This window comes from Rhea pennata, chromosome 5, assembly GCF_028389875.1.
Source record: "Rhea pennata isolate bPtePen1 chromosome 5, bPtePen1.pri, whole genome shotgun sequence".
Classification (NCBI taxonomy): Eukaryota; Metazoa; Chordata; class Aves; order Rheiformes; family Rheidae; genus Rhea; species Rhea pennata.
This window is the reverse complement of record NC_084667.1, coordinates 68949818-68968471: the sequence shown is the minus strand read 5'-3', so window position 1 is coordinate 68968471 and position 18654 is coordinate 68949818. Positions and strand designations below refer to the sequence as shown.

Here is an 18654-nt window from a genome sequence, read left to right as displayed (position 1 = left end):
CAGTGCAAGGCAGTTGGTGAGAAGGAACAGTGTTTTCCCTGGTAGTACTGGCAGAGTTGAGCTATGCAGGAAAATGAAATAGAGAGGCAGTTTGGCTATTGCTTGAATGTTCAGCAACTAAGATAATTGTCACCTTTTTGTTCTTGTGGAAGGTTGTAGGATGAGAATTTGGGAGCTCTAAGGAATTTTCAATTTTTTCCCTAATTGCTACTGAAAAATTTGAAGTGAGGCTCAGGTGATTTTTCACAGCAGCTTTCATCTAATCAAGATTCAGATTAGATAGAACTAACCATCTGCAATTTACTTTTAGAGAAGTTCTTAAAACTCTTTTTTGATGGCTTATTTGGGTTATTATGCTGTTAATCTTCTGGTTAAATCAAGTGAAAAATCATTTCCTATAACTTACCAAACTCACTCTGTTACCAAAGGCTAACATAATCAAAATGAAATGTTCTTGGATAAAAATATCAGTTGAGGAATTTCTGGTTCCCACTTTAATTTAGATGTGCTCTTTTTAGAATATTTTGTGAGCCTTTACTACTTGATATTTCCATCAGTATAGTTTGTACCTGCAAATCATCACCTGTAATGATATTAACATGAAACTTTCCTCCTCTTAGGTTGTGAAGGAACTAAGCAAATACACAAATCAGTTTCGGATCTTGGCCCTCAGTGCCACACCAGGCAGCGATACAAAGGTGGGTTGAACCTACTTTCATGGTTAGAGTAATGGTTTTAACAGAAGCTATGTTTAATACCAAGGTGAATACCATGGAGGATAATGAGGTCTATTAGAGTTCCAAATAAAAATTATACTGCTTTACAATCCATTGCAAATGGATGTTGAATGTTTGCCTTTTATTGCTATAGACTTTATTACTTTTTTTCATGCCTTTTCTTAAAAGGAGTAAGATTATGTAGTGAAACTGCTAACATGCCTTTTGCTGTTTGAGAATGCACACCTGCTTGAACCAAGAAGAATATATTCTCAATGCAAAATGGCCTCACTGAGTACCGTTTATTGGATCATTATAAATAAGGATGAAGTTTTCAGTCTAAGGCAGGTGGACCTCCAAATTCACTCTGAGGAAAAGCTGTGTAGCTTGAGTTCTATATGGAGTTTTTCAAGACATTAATACTTGACAAAAATAAGTGCGATGTGAGTTGTTTACTGCTCAGAAATTTTAATGTTAAAGAGGAGCTAAATGGAGAAAACTTTAAAGAGTTTTTTTTAGGCTTTTTTGGTCTTAATCAGCAAGACCTAAACTTCGTGTTCTTCTGGGATGGTGTATGGCAGTGGCTGTAGCTCTGTCATGGTACAGGCAGTGTATATTTAGGCTACCCAGTACCAGCTGGACATGTCCAGTAGCTACCAGATTTCTCAACTGTTGCAGTATTAGTACATCTGCCACCTAGCTCCTGGTAATGTCTCTTGAGATATTTTACAGCACTCTCAAGCCTGAAGAGAGTTCTATCACCCAAATGCAAAGGCAATTGCATGATTTTTCCATTCACAAATTGGTTATATAGGTTGTTTACATACATACTTAAGATTCTTAATTGGAGAGTCTTTTATTTTTCATCCATCTATATAGACAGTAAGTACCTTTTTCTTATTATTATGTTCAAAGCCTATTAAAATACAGAAATAGTTGCCTTCCTGTGCTGTGGACTTGCATCACTGGAGTGATAAGAAATTAGGTTCTTTTTTTTGTGACTTCTCAAATAGGCTGTGCAGCAAGTTATTACCAACTTACTCATTGCGAAGATAGAGCTGTGTTCTGAAGATTCTCCAGAAATTCAGCCTTATTCACATGAACGGTGTGTGGAAAAAATTGTTGTTCCACTTGGTGAAGAGTTAGTAGAATTTCAGAATGCTTATATCCGGGTGAGTTGTTGGATTTCTTTATTGCTTAATGGTTAGCATCACTAAAGAAATAGTGATTCTTTAACATCTCTATCTAGTCTAGTAATAACTTCCAAATTTAACACTTTCTTATGCAATTCATGTTGTCTTTGAATAGAAGGCAAAGAAAAAAACATGGTTTCAACTACAGCAGTTACTGGTTCACTTTGCACTGGTGCTATGTATTACCTTGCAATAACTTAAAGCTCTGATGGGAAATTTGCTATCAAATTAATTTTCTTATCTGCTTTCAGGACTCCCTGTAAAAATGGTATTTGAGCCCTAAATTGAGGGCTTCTCCTAATTTGGCTGGAATTCAGTAGTGTGGAGAGGTTGGGAGTTGCTGCATTTGTGTTATCCAGGTTATTGTCACCCTTACATAAATAGTATATTGGTTAAAATGTTTTTTTCCTTGTTAAGAATAATCATTAGAGCTTTTTAACTCCTCTGTAAGTGTATACAGTTCCTCCTTTTTTTTTCTTGTGAGTTTTTTTTACCAGTAGCTACTGCTCAAATATAGGACAGATTAGCAGGTACCAGAACTATTAGGCAGTTGATGGGTAACGGTCTGTGTCTACTCAGGAATTAGGTATAAGCAGACACATAGTGTTATGTAAGCCATCACTCTGAAAAGTTCAAAATGAAAAGGTACTTTTGGATAAGAAAAATTAAAAAATAGAAGTAAGTTTTGTAGGGGACTGTTGCCCTTGAAGTGTGTTTTAGGTTAAAAAGTATAATGATTTTGCTTGTAATCAATGTGAAGACCATTGGAAGGCAAATCTGCACCTTCATTTTCTGTATTTAGAGTTAGATTTTTTTTTAGATCAGCTGTTTTCAAACTGTTAACTTTAGAGCTTATTTAAATGAAAAAGTTCCACTGATAAGCTAGAAAAGTCTTTAAAAACTAGTTTTGCGTCCTGACAGATACATCAATGCTCATATTGATTTTGGTGAGATAGTCTGAGTTTTTTTGCTTTTATATTAAAACTGAAATAAGCATGTAGATTTGAATAATCTAGTGTAATTGTGGAGTATAGACAAACCTTTAATTGTAATGGCTGCCACTGTGGCTTCGGTGGTTTCCATTTCCTTTCTTTGATCTGACATTTGCATTTGAATTGCTACTTTAATTGGAACATAAGACTTCTCTTGTGCGCACATTGATAACAGACAGTGAAGGTGAGGTTACCCAGTCTTTTCCAGCATTCTGTTTTCAGACTACATGGGCAAACCATGCCCAAATCTTAAAGATTTTGGCACCTTCAAAAGTGGCTTCTATACCTCGTTTTTTACAGAGGTGTTTCTGTAGCTGTGCTGTTTCCTGCAGAATGATGCTGGGCCTCAGCCATGCCCTTAAAGTTGTCTTTTATAGTGTTTAACATGCTCATGTGTTTTGGCGTCCGTTTACCTTGATATCAGAGTATGGGAGTGCAGCCACAGGAAGTAATGAGCACATGCTGTGATCCTGTCCTTCCCAAAGGAATCGGTTGCGAGGTACCTTCTGAAAGGGGTCTAGGTTTGGGAAGAGAGAAAACTCAAATACATACATCACTGTATTAAATACTGCTTCTCTACAGCTGGATTCTGAAATGGCTCTTAACTCATTCTGTGACTCCAGTAAGAACTGCACAAGTCCGTGCTGAATACTTCACACAAACGGGGTGTGCCTGCAGCATGCACATGTGCAGCTCCACATAGGCATGTTAATTTCAAATAATTTTTTTTCAAAATTTAAGACTTCTGGGGTTTATGGTGACCATTTCAAATTTGGGGCTAAAGTGGGTTTTGTGAATTCAAAATAGTATCTTGTGACTTACGTTGTTTCTGTTCAAAGGAAAGATGGCAATAAAGAGATTTTGAGACATGGAATTCTAAAACAGACGTTTAAAGAAAAGTATGTCAGTGTTAGAAAAATAAAATTCAGGCGTACTCTCTGCACAACAGAATCAGCTTTAATTTTAACAAACAATAACAATACAAGAACATTTCAGTGAAAATGGAGGGCAGTGTAAAATAGCACAACTCAACAATGCTGGAAAAATTAGTTATGTTTATATTTGTATACATACAATAAGCAAGGCCCTGAGTATCACAATAACTGGAATAAACTTTTTAGGCACTAACACATGTTTGAAAAATACACAGTATGCAGGGCAACGTTTTTCTTCTAAGGCTACTTTATTTAATTTTTCAAAATATGTGTGAATTATGTTTTATTATTTCCTTTTAATAGTGCAAATCAAATATTTCAAATTAAAAAAGAGAATCCTTTGACTAATGGCTTACAAAGCACAGCAATAGATGGATAATCAAATACTGATTCCAATAACAGGAGTTAGGTAAGCAGGCTTGAAAAAGTTTTCAAGCTTTCTAAAATGTTATTTTTGAATAATAGCATTTCTATAACATTCAGTGATGTAGCTATTAAGTATGCTCTGTGTCTCAATGAAAAACAAAATGCAGTTCTTAGTGCCCTTCTTTGTGAGGGCCATTTATAGACGTTAGTAGTGTTCCATAGCCATGAAGTGTATCTTCAAACTTAAGATTAACTGGTTCTTTCTCAGCAGCATAAGCAGTCTAACATAAATCAAAATAAATACTATCTTGGAATTCACAGTTTTACGTAAAACAACATTGAACGCTTCGCTGTGGTTAGGATATCAGCACATTCAGATAAACAGCTCATTTTTATATTTTAGTAACAAAATGCTTCTATACCATACCATAAGCAGCTGAGTCACAGAAATATTCAGGTGAAGGTTGCCTATGAAAAGAGATGTACCATATAGTAACCACTTTTTTCAATAGTTTTTTATGTAAAATATATACAAATCAATGCTTTCTGGTGCGAGGAGTTAGTTGCTTCCTTATAGCTATTAGATATTTCTTCTACAAAAACATCCATATTATTTCTATAACTGTCAAAAACAATCAATTTGCAAAAACTTCTTTAATGTGCCATAGAATTTTGTTAAAGGTCAAAATGTATTTTTATTTGCCTTTATATATATTTTTTTGACCAAAACAAAACCTGTTATGCAACCTGGGATGCATTATTATCCCAAATAATAAAGCTTTTATTATTTTCCATCAACTTATTAGCTTTTACTTTAATACTGGCTGGTGTTTCTAACAAAATGAAGAAATGTTAAAAATAAATAAAAAGCAAAGCTAAAATAGCTACTCCCGATGGTCAGTAAATTCAGGGGTATTCAGACAGGAAACTATTGAACATGTTGAAAAGGAAGTCTGAGTGTTTTTTTCTGGCTGTGAGCATCTATGATTTTAACAGATTTAGAGGAATAAAAGATGCATGACTGGTATCTTCACCGTCTTGTCCCGTTAAGTAACGGATACCTTGACATGCATTTACACTGTCACCTCATCAAAGAACGTGGTTCCTAGTTGTGGCCACAACTGACACAAGCACCTGTATTGCCATCTAGCAAACCAGAGTAGCTTCCTGGCAAACCAGATCAGACAGCTTTCGGGGGGAAGAAAACAGAAAACAAACCACAGTCTTTTGAGTGAGATCGGTTTTAAAATCTAGTTAATTTGTGGCAATGCAAATGTTTGTGTTGTTGAGTGGAGAATGTCTGAAGAGCTGGAGAAATTAGAGGTGACTGCTTGTTTCTTCCACAAATGCTGTCAGTTTAATTGTGTTCAAAACAAGGGTATTTTTTCCCCCCTCTCCTGCTTGCTGTTTTACTGAAGTCATCTTTTGTGGACAGCAAGCACTAGAGGGCATCTTGATCATGCTTAAGTGTGATCAACCAGCTTCCAGCCTGTATTTTTGACTGAGCTTCACAGTAAGAGGTTTTAATTTGGAGAATAAGATGGGTTTTGTGCAGTAGAAAGCCTTGTGGTGCTAGCAGGCTTAAAATTCTTGATTTGTACTTTTTTTTTCAGAAGTACTATATAAATCCATTTTGTTGGACAATTAATGGGACTGTGCACTAAGAGACAGTGGCTCAGCTTGTGTTGTTTTAACCGCTGAACACAAGCTCAAAAGCCATAAATCTTGTAATTGATAAACAATGCTGATGATATAATTCTTGAAACTTTATATACTTTGTGAACTAATTTAAGTAATATGATTAAACTTTATCAGATCTTTAAGGGGGGAGGTTAAGGGATTTCTAGTAAAATATATATATATCTATATATTTGCTAATCCAGTTCTAAAGTGCATTAGATGCTCTTTAATTGTAATATATAGTCAAATTTGAATAGTGCTTTCAAACTTTCCAACGCATTTGGAATTATACAAGCTCTTCTTTGAAAAATGGCATGCTACACTAACAGTTTTCTAACTTGAAGAATTACCATATATCACATGGATGCAGAATAAAGGAAACAAGTTGCAACATGGAAAATTAGATGTTAGGAAAATAATTCTCACAGTGAGAGTGGTCAAATACTAGAAAGTGGCCCAGAGGGGTTATGACCTAGTGAGGCCCTGAGCTGCCTCTCTACCATCAAAGCTGGCCTTTTTTCAGCAGAGGGTAGGACCAAATGACTATTGGAGGTCACTTCTAACCTAAATCTTTCTGTGATTTTATGAAATGTGTCCTATTTATAACTTTAATTATGTAGTATTGCTAGAAAAGTTGAGCCTAAAAATTAACTAACAGATTACTCCAGTTGCAGCGTATTAACATTCAGCAAAGTTGTATTATAAGACCATAGTATTCAGAAAGATGATCAACTGAGCATGATACTTTCTATCTGAGGATACCACATACAGTGATGAGATTGCTTATGAGTGTGTGATTAAGGTATACCTTAACTTTGGCTGTCAAAAGTTTAATGAGCGCTAGGACTGTTTTGACTTCTTGGTTTCTTCTCATGGTTAAAAAGTACTTTGGTTAAATGCTTTTTGAGGTAAGCATTAAGAATCTCTGCTCTGTGGGTGACATTACCAAAACTAGTCAGCACTGGCCTAGTTTTGCTTCTTGGTTTAATCCCAGTTGCCTAAATCTAGCAATTTTCTTCAAAAATGAAGATCTGAAAGTTCTTTCTGAAGCGTAGTCTACACGTGAGGTGATTTTAGTATGTTCCCCATTTAAAGCCCCTAAAGAGTCCTTTTTGGAGCTGGTGCAGCACTACCTGCCCCAGGGCAGAGACTCCAAGATCTGCCATAAGCAGTCCCAAGCCACAAGCAGTTTAGGGATGCTAGTAAGTGGGTGGGGAGAGAAGTCTCTATGTCCCTTATCTTGTTCAAAAAAATAGATAAGGTGAACTAATCCATGGAGCTTTTTAACACCTTTAGGCAATTATTTAAAAAATGTAAAATTTGATGTAGGAAATTGTGTATGTTTCAAGTGTTACTTTTGTACGTTTATTAAGTTTTATTGATTGTCTTGCTAAATGGCTAAAAGCCACTTTTCTAAATTCTTTGAGTATTTGTATTCTAGTCTCATGTGATTCACTTGCAGTATTCTGCTATGAAATCAAAACAGAATCTTGTAATTGAGAGAAATGGGAGACTATGGTCTTTGAAGGAACCATATTTCATTAAGTCGGTTAGCAGCAGCTGGATTTGTATATCCTGCAATGATGAATGTATCCTGCAAACATAACTCGGGAGACTCCAGAATTTCTGCCAGCAGGTTTATTTCCCTCATTATAGAGTCTTCATTGGTGATTCCTCTGAAGCTCCTGTAACAATCAACTTCATATCAAGATCTTTTTAAAATTCACAATTTTTCCAGAGCCTAAAAATTTTTCCTCCTCTTAAGTTATGTAGTCATAATTCACAAATGATCCTACTTCACTATGATTTATCTCCGAGATTACATTTTATTATTAACTCAGCATTTTCAGTGGTATGTCAGGCACTCTGTTCACGGCTCCATGGAATATTCTGTGTTTTGAGATGCTTTTACATTTCACATTTACAGAAACATTTTTTTCCCAAGTAAATTGGTAACTTATTTCCTGAATATCCCAGTTTCATAAAGCATGCAGCTTTTAACAGTTACTGAAAAACAAGTGTTACTGTCAGCTTTTAGAATTTAAGTTAAAATACATAATTTGTCCAAATTGAAACTATGCATTTTTCATAGTTACTACTAGAACAAAATTAAAATGTTTCTTACCTACTATAAACAATAGTAGAAGGCCACTCTTCAATGATTATGTCAGAGTCAAAAGGATGAGGTGGCTGGTCCTGCAGTACTTCAGGCAGGTAGTATGCTACTGTCACTGACTGGGTGATCTCCGACTGAGATTCGTTTGTGTGCACTATGGTCACAATAGGTATTGTTATCCCCAAGTACAGTCCTGAGGAGACATACGGGACTTTTAGAAAATACCAAGGGAGGCCTGCGTACTGTGCTCGACTTCTGAACTCGTGAACTCCTACCGAGTAATATAAAGTGAATACCACAAAGCAGACGAGACTTTCATTGCTAACTGGAATTCAGTAGGATGGTTTAGAAAATGTCTTCATGTATTCCAAGTTGGAAGTAGCATTTGATTATGTCTCTAATGTGCATGTGAGTGTATTTTTATATATATATATATATATATATATAGATATATATACATATATATATAAGCTACATGTGCATATGTGTAAATCGATGGGGCACATCTGTCTGAAATGCAGTATTTGGTGAGCTCTTCTACATGTAGGGCAGAGTTTGACTTGATAACTGCTTCTTTCCTCCTCTAAGAGGGCTGTGTTTATAAACTGCAGTTAACTCATTTTTTAAAATATTTGAGAACAAAGAATGTAGGCATTTGCTACACAAAGGGGCTGTGTTGTGGCTTTGTCTAAGTGCTGTTAACAAATGCAGCTATACATTTACATGCTGTAGTAAAAGGTTATGAACTTGATAGTGCAAGTAGTAGTGATCTGATGTGAGAACTTCTGTAGGCAACTTGGAAACAACTTTAGTGCACTGTTCTGGGGCCAAAATGATTTTTAAGCCACGTTAAAAGTGTTAACAGAATGGGGAGAGTGGGGAAAATACCTGAAGAAGGAAAATAAATTTAAGATATTTTTAGTTTGTTGGAAAAAAAGCATTAAAATTCATTTGATAATGACACATAAGGACCTTTACAGAGCAACACACTGGGATTGCAGTACTTCTTAATCCACTGGAGAATGGCTGATGGCTCAGGGTTGAAACCAGATGAATTTAGATTGGAAACTAGTTACATATTTTTGATGAAGGCACATCCAAGAACATGGAGGATTTGCCATCCTTTTAAAGTATTTGAGTTTTTTTTTTTAATAGCTTTCTGGAAAATGTATTACCCACACAAGTGTTTGCTGTCCATTGAGACATGCACAAATTACATATTAAGAGCTAAAATCAGGGAGGCAAGACGTTATGGTCTCTTCTAGCGTTAAACTCTGAACACGTTCTTAGAACAGGCTTTTTAAATACTGTTGTAAAAAGTAAATTACTCAGCTTCTATAGCAAAAATGTTGTTTATTGCTGAGAGTTTACAGAAACAGCCAGTTTCCATTCCCAAGCCATTGCTGTGGTCAGAATGCCTTTGGAAATCAGTTCAGTGATCACTTGCCTTTAGATGTTCTCTTCTAACACATATGCAGAAAGAGACATACTTCATTTTAAATTTTAGTGGAAAGGCTATGTTGCAGGAAAATATAAAATATAGAGAGGGCAGTATATTTGGAAAAGATTAATAAAAATATCCCTGTAATTAGAAGGAACTGATTCATAAATATGATCACTTTTTAATTTTAATATAGAATTTTGGTAGCCAATTACCTGAGGAATTCTGCTCACAGATGTACCTCATAAGCTTCATGAATCCCAGACATATGCTCTGTTCATACTGTTTTTCTTTCATTTTTATACAAGCCCACTTGGCTTTTCCATACTGACGTTTTTCATAAAGCAGATCTCCAAGCTGCAAACATAGTAAGGTAATAATTTTGTATTTTAAGATAATCACTTAAAAAAACTTCACACAGTATTTCAGTGCTTTGCTTATAACATATAGAAATCAGCTTGTCTGAATGTAGAGAATGGCAAGCAATAGGAATGATTTTAAGTCCGAGTGTCAGCTTAAGTGCATTCTATGTAGTATTTAGTTCACAGTGTAGAGCTTTAGAAGCACTTCATTTCAAGGTCTAAGTTGGCATATAATAATATACAAAAACAATGCAAAATTTGTGTGTATGCATCTTATTTGAATATGAGAATAACTACATCTTTTTTAAATTGTCAGTGAAATGACCTTGAAATGAATGTGCAAGTTTTAATCCTTTCTGTATAAATCAAGAAAGGATGTGCTCCTGACCTTGGTCAAAAATATTTTTTTCAGCAGACTAATATAGATGGTCTTCCTTGAAAAATAAGGAGCTGTCAGCTTTTGCATTTGCAGTACTAAATATTTAGTTGAAATTAACACTGAAAGTTTTTGTTTTTGTTTTTGTTTTTGTTTTTTTTGATCTGCATTTATTACAATACCACTGAGGAAATGCTTCCAAGCAGTTCCTATCTTTGACCTCGTTAGTGGACATCTAGTTATCTAATTACAACAGAATTGAGCTTGGAGTCCCAAACTGTTTAGATAAAATACACTCAACTGAAATAGTGATAATGATAAATTTGAATTTTGTGGATCAACTTAATGTGATATTATATGTTATACATTATACCTCTTCATATACCCGGTTAGTAAAGATTTTCTTGGTTTGTCAGTTAAAGTTGGACACTTAATTGCACATTTTCTGAGCTATAAACAGTTTTTTGGACATTAATTTCATTTTTTATTAGAGAATAAGACGTTTTTGTAAATTACACATTGATAATGATCCATGATACAAAAGGACAAGTTTGGTTTTAAATTGAGATATTAATCTCTTTTGATTACTTTTTACATAGCCATGTTAATTATCATTCAGTAACGAGGCAACTGCATTGATTTTAGTGATCAAAATGAGCATTTTATGTTAAATGTCAAAATGTGAGTTTAGTTTGTTAAATTCTAAAATAATCACAAACACTGCAATTTCTGACCATCTTCTGAACTTCCTGCCACTTTCTAGTTACATAAAAAAAGAAAAATTGACACAAAAAATGGCAAGGTGTTAAAAACAAAATGCCCAACTACCTATCCAGTTGTACAGATAAAAATGGTTTTATAAAGGAAAATAGTTTTGAGAGCTAGGTATGAGTGCTGAAAGTGCTGAGAATGAAAACATTACCTTTTCTTTGCGCTGGATCAGAGTGAAGGGGATGGTCTGTCTCTCCTGGGGACTGTTATTTCTAGTCAGCTGCTGAATTGGCTCTGCCATGTCTGCAATGAAATCATGTGTTTTAAATTTCAGAAGTAAGACTATAGAAATAATAATGAAATGTTTCATTTTACTGTTACATTTTTGGGAATTTTGTATTTAGAACAAATTTGGTTTGGTTTCCAATATTGACAGGAATAGCTAATTGACTTCTATTGTTTATACTGCTTAATAGAGCAGATTTACTCTTTCCTCATATATTTCAACTGTACAAGTATCTATTAAAGGCTTTTGATGTTAAACATTAACCTAGAGATGCCTCTGGCAGTTTTCTGGTTCAGTGCAGATGATATTGCCAGTTCTAGCAACTCTTTCTATGTTGGATTAATGTGTGTTTGCACTAAGTAGTATATCAAGCTGGCTCTTCCTGTTCACACATTCTAGAAAACATTACTGTGGAAACTATTATTTGGATGTTTTGCATCCAATATTTTACTTTTAAGCTTGAAATTATGCAAATTTCAGTGCTACTTGTTAATCAGAATGGTTGCAGGTGTGAAGCCAGTGCTGTCCCTCAGCAGCTGCAGCACCTAAGCAGATGGTGCCGTGCAGGATGGGTTACAGCCGTGGGCTGGACTCATGTCCTGGCTAGCTCTTGTTATTGATACCCAGTTATGACATGTGAATCATTGCTAGCAATGATCCCTGGGAGCGTTATTGCTGAAACTCATAGCAAGTGCATTCCAGCTGTGATGCCGTGATGATCCAGATTCAGTGTAGGTAAAGTGGAGTTCTGACTCTTAACGGGAATTATATAATGATGACTTCTTTATGCAAGCCTTTCTAATAAGTCCTCAAAGGAGAACAGGATTTAAAGAGAAAAGGCAAACAAGTTGCAAAGAAAAGTTCACAATCTTTTCTACTTCTTGATAAAAATCATTTAAGAGAGAGACTTTAAAGAAAAGGCCTTGGGGGTCCTGGTGGACACCTTGAGCAGGAGTCAGTAGTGTGCAATTGCAGCAATGAGATTGCCTGCTGAGCTGTATTAGCAAGGCTGCAGCCAGCAGGTCAAGGGAGGTGGTTGTTCTCTTCAGCGCTTATAAAGCTGCCCCTCGTGTGCTGTGCCTGGTTTGGGGCCCCGTGGTACAGCAGCGGCACTGGCAGACGTGAGATACTTCAGTGGAGGGCCACCAGGATGAGTGGGGGCGTGAGGCATAGAAGGAGGCTGACAGAACTGGATGCCTTCAGCCTGGGGAAGAGAAGGCAAAGGCAGGAATGGGATTTAATTGGAGTCTCCACTACGTAAGAGTTACAGAGAAGGATAAGGCTCTTCCTGAAGACAGATGATGACAGGATGAGAGGCAGCAGATGTGAGTTGTTGCATAGAAAATTTTCAGTAGGTATTTGGGAGGAAAAGAAACCCCACAGTGAAGGTAGTCAAACACTGGGACAGGCGCTCAGAGATGCTGTGGAATCCTCTGTCCTGGGAAGCATTTAACACTCAGCTGGGTGAGGCCCTGATCAACCCGAAACCTAAAAGTTAGCAGCTTAACTTGGAATCTAGCTCTGCTTTTAGCAGGAGGTTAAACTAGAGACCTCCAGAGGCTCCTTCCAACCTCTCATAAGATTATGGCATAACTGAAAAATAAATTACATAGGAGTAGGGTAAAGCAAGTCTCATAATTTGTTTTCTGTTTGTCAGATTCCATTACACCTGGCTGGAAAAAAAAAAGTGGTTCAGTGTTCTCAGATTAGTCGTAGTTACCATAAAGCACTAGTATGGATTACACAAAATGTACCAGTTTTATTTGACTAATTGGAACACCTTGTATTTTGCATGCTGCCTATGTTTGCCCCTTTCTTCTGTCTGAACAAGAAGGGCATTGAGTATGGCCTTAAATCTGAGCTCTGACACTGCTAGTGGGGGATCATTTAGTGAAGCAGACTAAATGTTAATGCTTAACTTTGGTTGAAGAGCTCTTAAGTACCTGCATGCCCACTTACCAACATGGAGATGAAACTAAAACATCCTTGGACATTTTTTTATGATTTTCACATTTTGTAAGAATTCTGTAGTGACCCTCTTCTCTGCAGAAGCAGTGCCACTAGCAGCCACCCTAGTCTGTAGCAATCACTACGCTCCCCAGACGAGCTCAAAGCGGGGAAGAGAGCTAGTGCATAGCCTAGTACTTCTGTTCTCCTACGGTTTGGTAGTTTAAATGTGACGGGGTTAGGTGTTTGCTGCTGTGGTTGCCTTGGCATCGATTCTAACTGCAATTCATAAATATATTCTGCTTAGAATTTGATCCCTGACAGAAAGGCTTGGAAATTCTATGATATAAGGTTAGTCTTAGGAACTGAAGGCTGAACCCACTCTGTTTTTGGAGCCTCTCTTTCAAAGGAGATCCATTGTCTCTCAAGGGATTTGAGGGATGATATAGGCATTTATATACTTTGATAAGGATTTAGAAATCTATTTTTGTACAGTGTTTGATAATTGCATATAAATTTGTCATTCTACGTCATATATATAAAACACATGCCTGAAAAGGAGTAGAAGCTTCAACTGAAATAAGATCCCTGCTCTCAAGCATTTTAAATACCTCACTCCCTTAAGTGGAAAAAGCAGCATGATGTGGGGAAGAAAATATTACCCACATTTCAGAGAAAACAAGAATTAAGATGCAGAATTAATTTAGCCTAGATCACTAGTAAATCTATAACTGAGCTAGGAATCAAACCCACATCTCCTGGCATGCAGTGCAGGGGTTTCAGCTGTAAGACTGTTTGGAGTGAGAGATTTTTCTAATAGAGGGGAGAACGCTATACTGTAGTTTAAGCATTTTTTAAAATAGTCTTTGAGAAATAAATTTAAAAATAACTGATATTTAAAGTTGATCTCTTCAGAGGCTGAAAGTAAAAATAGAAATAAATTAGACATCCAACATTGAATTTTAATCAGAGTACTTGAAAGTTAGGAAATATTAGGACTCTAAAAAGTTTAACTCTCTATTGATAAATATGATCACTTTTTTTTGCATGTTAATGTAGAGAATACGAGGCTACAATTATCAAAAGTCTTTTCAGGTGTTTTATTTTTCAGTTCATGGATCTATGCCTGACTGTCAGTGCACTGTTGAAGCCCATCTTTATATTCAAAATTAATTTTCTTGCAAGCTAGTTTTTTATTTCATTTCCATTTGAGTGCTTGCTTCATTAGCCTTCACTGAATGTTACAAAAAGGATCATACAGTGGTGGAATTAGCTAGTTTACCTTGGGAGCAGTAGAAGTTAAAAATACTTAATTTTTGATTACTGGTTAATTATGAGAGCCCAGCTCTACAGGATTTCAGGTAGCTCCAAGTTCAGCTTCAGTTGTCTTGTATTTGAGAATTTAGAAATGTTAGAATTAGACTGCATGCATTAAATTTGGCATCTAGAAAACAAGGAGGAAGTAGCATCAACATTTGAAGCGGGGCGAAACCCTGGCTGCATTACCTACTTCAATCAATTCTCTGGCAAATTCTGGGGGAGTGAGTGGCTGTGGCAACAGAAAAAGGTGGAGCAAGGAGCTGGGCTGAGGAGATCTCTCCAGAGGAAGCTCCCTGCTACTGAGGGCCACCGTGTCTGTGCAGGGAGATGCCTCAGGATGAGCTCAACCACTGAAGTAGGAGAAGGTTTTGAGAATCGCTGCCCTGTCAGGAGAAGGTCATGCAGCCCTCATCCACGGCTGGCTGGTCTCATCATATTTATTGATGAGCTTCTGAAAAGAACTGGATGGTTTTTCCAGTGTATCACTCTTAGTTACAGATCAAAAAAGGCCAGTAAAAAGGTTCTGAATATTTGTCACTACTGCCCCAAGTACTCTTAGAGTACAAAGGCCTGTGGGAAACTGAAGTGTAAGGCTGAGCTGGGACTTCAAAAGAAAAGTATATTCCTTGCCAAGAAGGGGAGGATCAGATGCCATACTTCCACTGTGGATGTCCCATTTCAGACTTGAGTGTCCAGGACAGAGACACGCACACAGGTAAAACGTGCATTCAGCTTCACTGCATCGTTCAATTCTAACACTTGTATTATACATATTTTAACTTGCATAGTACTTAGGATTATTATTTGCAACAAATACAAAACAAACAAGTTGCTTGAGCTACATGTCCTCTATCAGTCAAAGCTTTTACCTTAAATACTACTGTGAAAAAAACAAAGAATAAGGTGATAATGAGTTGTAGCAGTGTAGCTAGGTGAAGACTGTTTAGTTAAACCTTAAATTTGTAATTACAGTTGGTACTATAGATAGGTGTTACAAAAGAGGCAAATCTTTACAAAGGGATTTATAGTGATAACGCGCATTTGACAAGACTAGTATGTAGTAGCAAGATTAAGTGGAGTTTGAAATGTTGCATGTCTTAATGTACCTGACCAGACCTGCCTTAATGTAGAGGCCCACAAAACCTTATCGTTCCAGAAGAGAGGAGAAAGCCTTTACAATACTAGGAACCAAATCTCCATACCGAAAAGAACCACTGGACAGTGTACCGTGCACCTTGGAGAGAATAATTGGGAAACAGCTCTGGGAGGTGTTTACAAGCACTGTCTTGCCAGCAGTTGCAGTGCTTGACTCAGGCTAGGCTTGGCTGTGAGCCTGCACTGCTGGAATGCCCCGGTGATGGTGCCTCTGTAGTCCTTCCCTGCACAAGCCCTTTGGCAGCCAGATGCTAAGGCTTTCCAGCAGCCTCTGTGCCCACACAGCTGTGCTGCTGCTTGTGTGGCAGCCTCTGCGTGAGAGGAATATTTGAGTTGATAGGAAACTACTATTCAGGATCCAAAGTTTGATCTGGAGCCAGGACACCTGGTCTCAGAGCATGCTGCTCTGTACACTGAGTATCTTAGACAATTTTATGCTTTAGCAAGTGGATGGTTTTGATGGGTGGCAACTTTTCTGAGCTTGTTTGTTAATCTTATTGAAATTAGAATTGAGAAATTTAAAGTATTGTAGCACATCTTTTGCTTCTACTGGTAGAAGATAAAATAAAATAGAGTTTTCAAGGAAAGAAAGCTAGGTTATATATTTCTGCATCTTAAATTTTCTTTCACCCTTTTGCTGATAAGTCTGGCATAGTCCAGTGAGTCAGTCTATAGCATTAAGCCCTTAACAGTGATAAACTGATAGGCTGGAAGATAATTGATAAGCTGGTGTCAATCTCATGAAATCTTGTATTTTTTTTAGAAGGCTTATGATATTCCTGTTATTCACAAAAATGTGGTAACAAAAGCTAAGAAGCAAATCTTTTCAAAAGATATGTTGTCACCACAGCAGAGAGGTGTTAGAGCTTGTGGGAGTGGAGAGCTATTGATGAGAATGATGGCACTGTTCTCATTTTGCGGATTGTTTCATTAGACTACAGAAAATACACATTCTGTTGCCAAGGTCTGCAGTGTCCTGTCTCCACAGCTGCCTGTACGGCTGTAAATAGCTGGCCAAGTAATGGTCTTGTCCTCTCTTAAACTGTGCTGTAGTGATGCCAGCTGCTTAAATGGAGTGTGGGAAGCAGAGACCTAGTTTGCTCCCTACTGAAGGGGAGGGGGTTTCTCTTCACCGGACATCATCTGTGCTTTCTCTTTGTATTTCCTGAGGCTCAGTGATGCTTTAGTTGACTGTAGTGAGTACTAAATGCAGATATTAAGAGTTAACTTGAACTTTAAATAGGCTATGTAAACTAATCAGATGAACTCCTAGGCTGCTCTAATTGAGATGCAATCCACTGTTGACATATCCACTCCCTTTATTTTTAAAGGATCTCTTTCCTTTCGCCTAAGTCTAGAAGAGAGCCTTACCTGCTCAGGTTTGCTCCTAAGTATTGTTTGGCTCCTGATTCCAGGAAATAGTCTAAGAAAAAAATAAGACTGTTTGACCTTATTATACTTGGGAATGCAAACTAAGAGTTGCATCTGGTAATAAACATCACTGTGAAGAGCCCTGGATAATACCTGAAACACTATTTCAGGTGATTTTTTTTTTCTTAAGTATTTGCTATATAAAGTCATAGTAACTAAAAAAACATAGTAACTAAAATGTGACAAAACAGTGTTTTGCCACATTTCCTAAACATAGTATCTTGCTTATTAAATCTTTGAAACAGGACTTTGAAATCTCTAGGAATTGGTGTATTGGATATTTTCAGGGGAAGGAATCTTGTTTCCTTATAGACACAAAGCAGCTCCTTGGAGCAGGCTAGCCTGCATGTCTTGGTGCCTCACCTGGGAGGCTCTCTGCTCTCCCTCCCTTTCGTCTCTGCAGCATCTGAGGCCTGATTTTAATGCACTTGCCACAGAGGCAAACCGGTGTGACTGCTGGGGTGTGTATCAAAACTACGGGGTTACATTTCTTCCGGTGCACTGCGTTCAAAGACTACTAGAAGGGGAAACACTGGCAAAGCAGTGAACTCTGTTCGCATGCAATTTCTTAGGGCCATTTCTTTTTTAAAAGCCTAAGGGATAATCACTAATTAATTTTCCTGGTTAAAATATTAGAAAGATGAGACTTCCAGCATGACTTGAAAAGGAGGGAGAAAATCAAGTTGTACACTCTGGGATATAAAAACTTTTAAAATAACCGCTTGTTTCATTTTGGTAGTGTCTAAAGCAGTCTAAGTTTTTGCTTAAGTCTTGGAGACCTCAAGTAGGGAAAAGGGAGGAGGGAGGGGGAAAGGATCCTTCCCCCTTCCCTCCCTCTTTGAAAACAATTTATCTGAACAGTGGAGATGCTAAAATCTCACTTCTCACCATGAGATAGTGCAGATAAGTTTTCTGAATAAAGTAAGTTTGCAGTTACCCTTTGCAGCTTGTTGGGAGTTACCTGACTTGTTACAAAAGTCCCTGAAAGAGTATGCCTGTCTGGAAATCGAAAATAATCGGCTGTTTAATAACGTCAGCCCGGGAGGCTTGCTGTGAGAAGAGCCCCGGCGGTCCCGAAGCAGCTGCCTTCCCCGGGGCGGGCGGCGGGAGCCCGGGGCAGCCCCCCGGCGGGCAGCGGGCGGGCCGCGCTGCTGCGGGCGCGGCGCGGCGGCGGCTCTTACCCCGGGGCACGTCCACCTGGTGCCCGCGGCCCACGCTCTGCCAGTAGCTGAGCAGCCGCTCCTGCTCCTCGTCCTCCATGCGCTCGGCCTCCTCCTCCAGGCTGCTGCCGTTGCTGTGGTACGCCGAGTCCGGGCTCTCCTCGGCCATGCCGTCCAGGTCCTCCAGCGTGATCATCGCCGGCGCGCCCGGCTCCGCGCCGCCCATGCGGCAGCCGCCCGTCTCCATGGCCGCGCCGGGCCGTGCCGAGCCGAGCCGCGCCGTGCCGAGCCGCGCAGTGCCGCGGCGGCGGGCGGCGCCGCCTTATGAAGCGCTCGCCCTGCCCCGGGCTTTGAGCGGGGGCCGGCGCGCCGCGGGCGGGGGCGGGCAGGGAAGGAGGGAGCAGCCCCGCTGCGCCGAGCCGAGCCGAGCCGAGCCGCGGCGGGCGGGCGGGCTCGGCTGCTCGCCG

General features: G+C 38.4%; 2 protein-coding genes across 3 annotated transcripts in view; one reads left to right on the top strand and one right to left on the bottom strand.

The window, feature by feature from the left end:
- FANCM (FA complementation group M) overlaps positions 1 to 18654 on the top strand; it is a 78236-nt gene that overhangs the window by 1860 nt on the left and 57722 nt on the right. The window contains exons 3-4 of the mRNA XM_062577708.1: positions 621 to 698; positions 1730 to 1888. Of these exons, the coding sequence (XP_062433692.1) occupies positions 621 to 698; positions 1730 to 1888 (237 nt within the window). The remainder of the gene's footprint in view (positions 1 to 620; positions 699 to 1729; positions 1889 to 18654) is intronic.
- Positions 3837 to 18466, bottom strand: LOC134140927 (heme-binding protein 1-like). 2 transcript variants are annotated; one of them, XM_062576673.1, is made up of 5 exons: positions 18209 to 18466; positions 11100 to 11191; positions 9655 to 9796; positions 8008 to 8191; positions 3837 to 7567 (listed from the first exon to the last, which is right to left on the bottom strand). In XM_062576673.1, the coding sequence occupies exons 1-5, from the start codon at positions 18432 to 18434 to the stop codon at positions 7396 to 7398; spliced, it is 816 nt and encodes a 271-aa protein (XP_062432657.1). In that variant the 5' UTR covers positions 18435 to 18466; the 3' UTR covers positions 3837 to 7395. The 2 variants fall into 2 exon arrangements, with proteins under 2 accessions (XP_062432657.1, XP_062432658.1); XM_062576674.1 differs by having other exon boundaries at positions 3837 to 4670.